Source organism: Nerophis lumbriciformis, linkage group LG27, assembly GCF_033978685.3.
Source record: "Nerophis lumbriciformis linkage group LG27, RoL_Nlum_v2.1, whole genome shotgun sequence".
In the NCBI taxonomy this organism is placed as follows: Eukaryota; Metazoa; Chordata; class Actinopteri; order Syngnathiformes; family Syngnathidae; genus Nerophis; species Nerophis lumbriciformis.
Window position 1 is genome coordinate 19,611,734 of NC_084574.2, and position 4,490 is coordinate 19,616,223.

The 4,490-nt window shown below is 38.1% G+C and overlaps 1 protein-coding gene across 2 annotated transcripts; it reads left to right on the plus strand.

Annotated features, from left to right (window-relative positions):
- Positions 1 to 339: 339 nt before the first annotated feature.
- On the plus strand, positions 340 to 4,251 carry LOC133613134 (uncharacterized). 2 transcript variants are annotated; one of them, XM_072916312.1, is made up of 7 exons: positions 340 to 357; positions 451 to 671; positions 1,137 to 1,312; positions 1,694 to 1,768; positions 2,163 to 2,277; positions 3,026 to 3,216; positions 4,100 to 4,251. In XM_072916312.1, the coding sequence occupies exons 2-6, from the start codon at positions 500 to 502 to the stop codon at positions 3,136 to 3,138; spliced, it is 651 nt and encodes a 216-aa protein (XP_072772413.1). In that variant the 5' UTR covers positions 340 to 357; positions 451 to 499; the 3' UTR covers positions 3,139 to 3,216; positions 4,100 to 4,251. The 2 variants fall into 2 exon arrangements, with proteins under 2 accessions (XP_072772413.1, XP_072772414.1); XM_072916313.1 differs by lacking the exon at positions 340 to 357 and having other exon boundaries at positions 401 to 671.
- The last annotated feature ends 239 nt before the right edge of the window (positions 4,252 to 4,490 follow it).

Consider the following 4,490-nt stretch of genomic DNA (forward strand, 5'->3'; position numbering starts at 1 on the left):
ATTCATGTATAGTTGGTAATAATCGCGTTGTATCAATGTTTCTCATATCCGACACTAATAAGTGCGAATATGTTTCAAATCAACTTTTTTTTTTAAATTATTTATTTTTCCCCTTCGCGCTTGCCGTAGTTGCAAAGCAGATTTCGCGGGCAGTTTGAGTTGGTGATGGCGGCCACAACGTCCATGTTGACTTCACTCGCTCTTTCTAAACTGCTCAAGTCACGTCGGAGTTCATTGACGGTAACTTTGTTGGCTTAAACATCACATTTAGGTTTAGGGTCTTCAAGGCGCGATGCGAGACGTCACAAGCGGGCTAACGTTGAGCCAAACAGCTGCTTCGAGGCACGGGCGGAAATGGTGAGCTAGCAAAACTAGCCTCATTTATTATTATTATTAGTATTATTATCATCCCTCCATTGTTTGTAACGTCAGGCTTGTGTGATCACACAGAGAAGGAGTTTGGCCCCCAGTCAGGTCGCCAAACGGAAGCAAGGGGAGGATGATCATCGAGACGAAATATATTATATTAACCACGAGCGGTTCTCGAGAGAAGATGAATGGAGAAAATTGGGACAGTGATGAAGAAGTCCAAGTTCCATGGCCACTCAACAAAGCAGGAGGAAGGAAGCAGTCACAAACCAAATACGTGGCAAGAATTCTGAGATTTGGTGGTAATTAATAAACAGTTGAAAACTTTTCAATTCAATTCAGTAAAAATTATACGTTTTACCAGAAGTACATTAAATATAGATATATTTAATGTACTTCTGATTTTACACCTTGAACTTTCGACTTTGTTTATGTAAAGTTAAATTTAATTAATATAATTTTTTTTCTTCCATGATTGATAGTAATTTCTCATCAGTGCAGCCCTGGTATACTGAATGTTTCAATCTGCAATGCTGAGGTGATTGTCATGATAGTACAGACTTAACCTTGAACATTTTTTAATATGGCTGTAAGCCTGTAAATAAGGGAAAGTAAGGTGAAATTTGTTTCTCGCTGAGGTGAATTTCTGAATCATCAGAACTGTAGGTATACCAAAGTAATTTAGTGATAACAATCTGCTGCTGAAATGTATGACTAACTGTACAGTTTAATTTAGCTTAATGTGGCACATATTTGTTTTTACACAGAAGACACACGTGAACTGACGCCATATTTGAAAGCCGCTCAGGATGGCAAGGATGTACCCCTTACTGGTGATTTGGAATATGGCAGAGGCAAGAGAAACAAACAGCCAAAGTCTTGGTCATCAGACAGTGAGAGCAAGGATGAAAGTGTTGAGGAGACTCTATCTGACAGACAGCAGGTACTTTTATTTCAGTGGTGTCGCGATATGACCGAAATAGTGTTGAAAGCGACGTTAAACGTTAATTCACTCACTCACTATTTCAGTGGTGTTTCAACTGTGTGAGGTTTTGTAGGATTCAATCCCATACTTTTGAAGTACCTTGTCAGTTTTTCTTTATCATAAAAGTTAATCAAATCATGTTTCATTGTAGGCTTTAAAGTTATTGAATATTTTGATTCAATTCGACCAACTCAGACAGAATAATATTCAAGACAAATTGAGGTGTTGACAGACTTTCTGCATGTACTCGAAAATCTATCATTTCTGCAAACATATTTCTTCACTTCAATGGCATATAAAAGAACTGAACACGTTTTCTTGTTAATCTTGATTTTTCAGAAGAAAAAGAGGAAAGTAAGCCGTACAGCTGTGGGATATGATGCTCGGGCACAATTGAAGGCCCAACTTGCTGCTGTGAGTACATGAATAGAATAGAATAGGATTTTATTGGTTAATCAAAGCACCCTCTCGAGGCAAACAATCACAAGTGCCTAGCATTCATTTGAAATCGAGGACGTAAAAATTGCATCCCTGGCAACTGGTTTAAAACACAAGTTTATACTTTTACTTATATGAAAATAACACTACAAATACCTGATGAACAGTGCCTCCTGTGTGAATGGCTTACTGCTACATGTACATGTAGCATATTCAAATTAATGTGCCTACAAGGTTGCTTATACATGTAAAACTTATATGGTGCTGTCAGGGCCGTATCCAGGACAAATTGCTTCCGGAAAACATATGAGCGCCCAAATTAATCATAATACAAATTATTTCATTTGATTTACTATTTTGACATTTTCAGCTGGGAAGAACTTCACCGAAAGATACATGTGCAGAAATGGAATCCCTGAAGAAGGAAGTCCTCCAGTTGAGAGAGGAAAACAAATCCCTTCGAGATGCATTGAGGGTTGTTGAAGGTAGGTTTTCTTATTCTAGAAGTATGTTATTGTAATTATCATAGGTTGATGGAAAATATGCTTACATGTCGATGTATGAAATAACTTTCTTATTACTGTATTTTCATCTAACTTTGGCCTACGGGTATTGTCGTCATGTACGGCTGTCCATCCGTCACCGCAATATTTACAGAATCGTTTCATGTACGGAAACCAAACTTGTTACATCTATTTATCTTAGTGTAACAAGAAGCCTATCGAAAATGAGTCGTCTCGGACAATATTTTCCAGAGTTATGCCCCTTTTTTCCAATAAAAATCCATTTATGATTTGGGATAATTTCAGAACTGTTGCATATACAACATCCTAAGTTGTGATGTCCTCCCCTCTAAATAAGGGGAGGACATATGGTACTTGTTTGTTTGTCTGTCTGTCCGTCCGTTTTTGTGTGTTTCTCTTATATTAGCAAGAGTTACGTCCCTTCCTTCTTGATATTTTGCCTCAGCTGGATATCTGATTAATACTTGACCGACAAATATTAAATCTTCGCGTGGTCAGGATGAATTAATATATATGGTTATATATATTTTTCATCTTTGATTGCTTCCTTACCATGTTTCCCTTGACTTGAACAAGATTCCTATCAAAATACCCTTACATTATGATAGCTGGGGTTAGAGCCGAGCGGTTTGGATATCGCCAGCTTCATGTTATTAATGTATTTTTTTTTTATTGTGTCTGCATCACAATGTACTTTTTTCTATTAAAGGACTTCCTGGCCTGCTAATGAAGATGGACGACTTATCACGTCAGGCAACAATACTATCAGCTCGACGTCCTGCTGTCGCTCTGCCAGAGAGGAGCTGGCCAACAGCAGCTTGACAGGAAAAAAATCCAATGCTTTTAAGGATAAGCATGAGAAACCAAAACTGGATGACAAGAAAGTGTCTGCTATTATTGGTGAGTATAAGTTAAATCAATCTGATTAAAACCATATCCACATCAGGGAAGTGGATCTGACCCTTTTCCTATCTCCAAGTCGTTCCGTGATCGTTTGGCATGAAGTATAGATATCCATAGCTTCCAGTCTGCTTGGTCCATGAATTGACTGCGAGATGTTCGTTTTGACAGATTTATAGGCATGGGTGGTCACATTAGCTTTGATCTCGTCGGAAACCAACATCAAGTGACAAAGCAAAAACCGCAGCGCACGGATATCTACACCTTTTTCTCGTTTGATATCTTATATCGGCATTCTCCGCCTTACTATTTAACAACTAGCGTCGGGAATTTCCGTGAGTTCTGCTGCAAGTTGAGAAGTGAACGACTTTTAGATAGGGAATGTGTCAGATCCCCTTCCCGATGTGGATATGGTTTCAATCAGATTGAAGTTAAATATTTTTATTAGAATTCTATTAATGCACTTTCGTGATTGTTCGAACGCCATTGGGGACACCCATCAAGTACACAACAAGATTCACAAGAAAGTGAAATCCTGAAAATAATTTGAAAAATATTTCACACACTGAATGGATTTTCTATATAGCTAATGAATAGTGTACATGCACTGTCAGAATTTGATACAGATTTGTTGCAGTTCGTAAAGCCTGGCATGATTGCACCACATATGATTTTGTGTGCGTCAAGCAGTGCAAGTGCCTTACAGCATAGAAACGCGTGATATGCAATGTATGCAGTGTGTTGACTATCCATTGCATTGATTAAATGATAGACATCACTCTCTTTATCGAGCTGAAAAATGCCATAGTGTAACTCATTGCATGACAGCTAGTGTCTTGGTGTCTGCAGACACTAATTCTGGTATATTTTATTGATCTTTCAGATTTTGTGAAGAAGCTCCATCCCTCAAGTGAAGCAAATGTGATAAAGAAAATCATTGGAGTGAAACTGAACATTGCGCAGAAAATGGGAAAAAAAGAAGGCCTCAGAAACAAATTCTGCTGGACGTCTAGCCGTCTCTAACAGTCGGGGAAGCGCGGTGATCATGTTGATTTATGCTGCTGACATTTATTTATTACGTCAAGATTTGAGTTACATGTATATAATAAATACAAGTCAACATTCATTCAACTGCAATATTTGTCTTTCTCCATTGCCAGTGTTAGACCACAGATTTTGTAGAATGCCTGCCCAATCATTTCTACATCATTCTGAACCGTATTCCACAGAAAGCCATTCCATAGGAGCCTGTTCTATAGAACTACTCTTTAGAA

Excerpts from the sequence above, each read along its gene's own strand:
- LOC133613134 (XM_072916312.1), top strand. The coding sequence starts at position 500 with ATGATCATCGAGACGAAATATATTATATTAACCACGAGCGGTTCTCGA. Across the intron at positions 672-1,136 it reads AAGAATTCTGAGATTTGGTG|AAGACACACGTGAACTGACG; the intron begins GTAATTAATAAA and ends GTTTTTACACAG. Across the intron at positions 1,769-2,162 it reads TGAAGGCCCAACTTGCTGCT|CTGGGAAGAACTTCACCGAA; the intron begins GTGAGTACATGA and ends TGACATTTTCAG.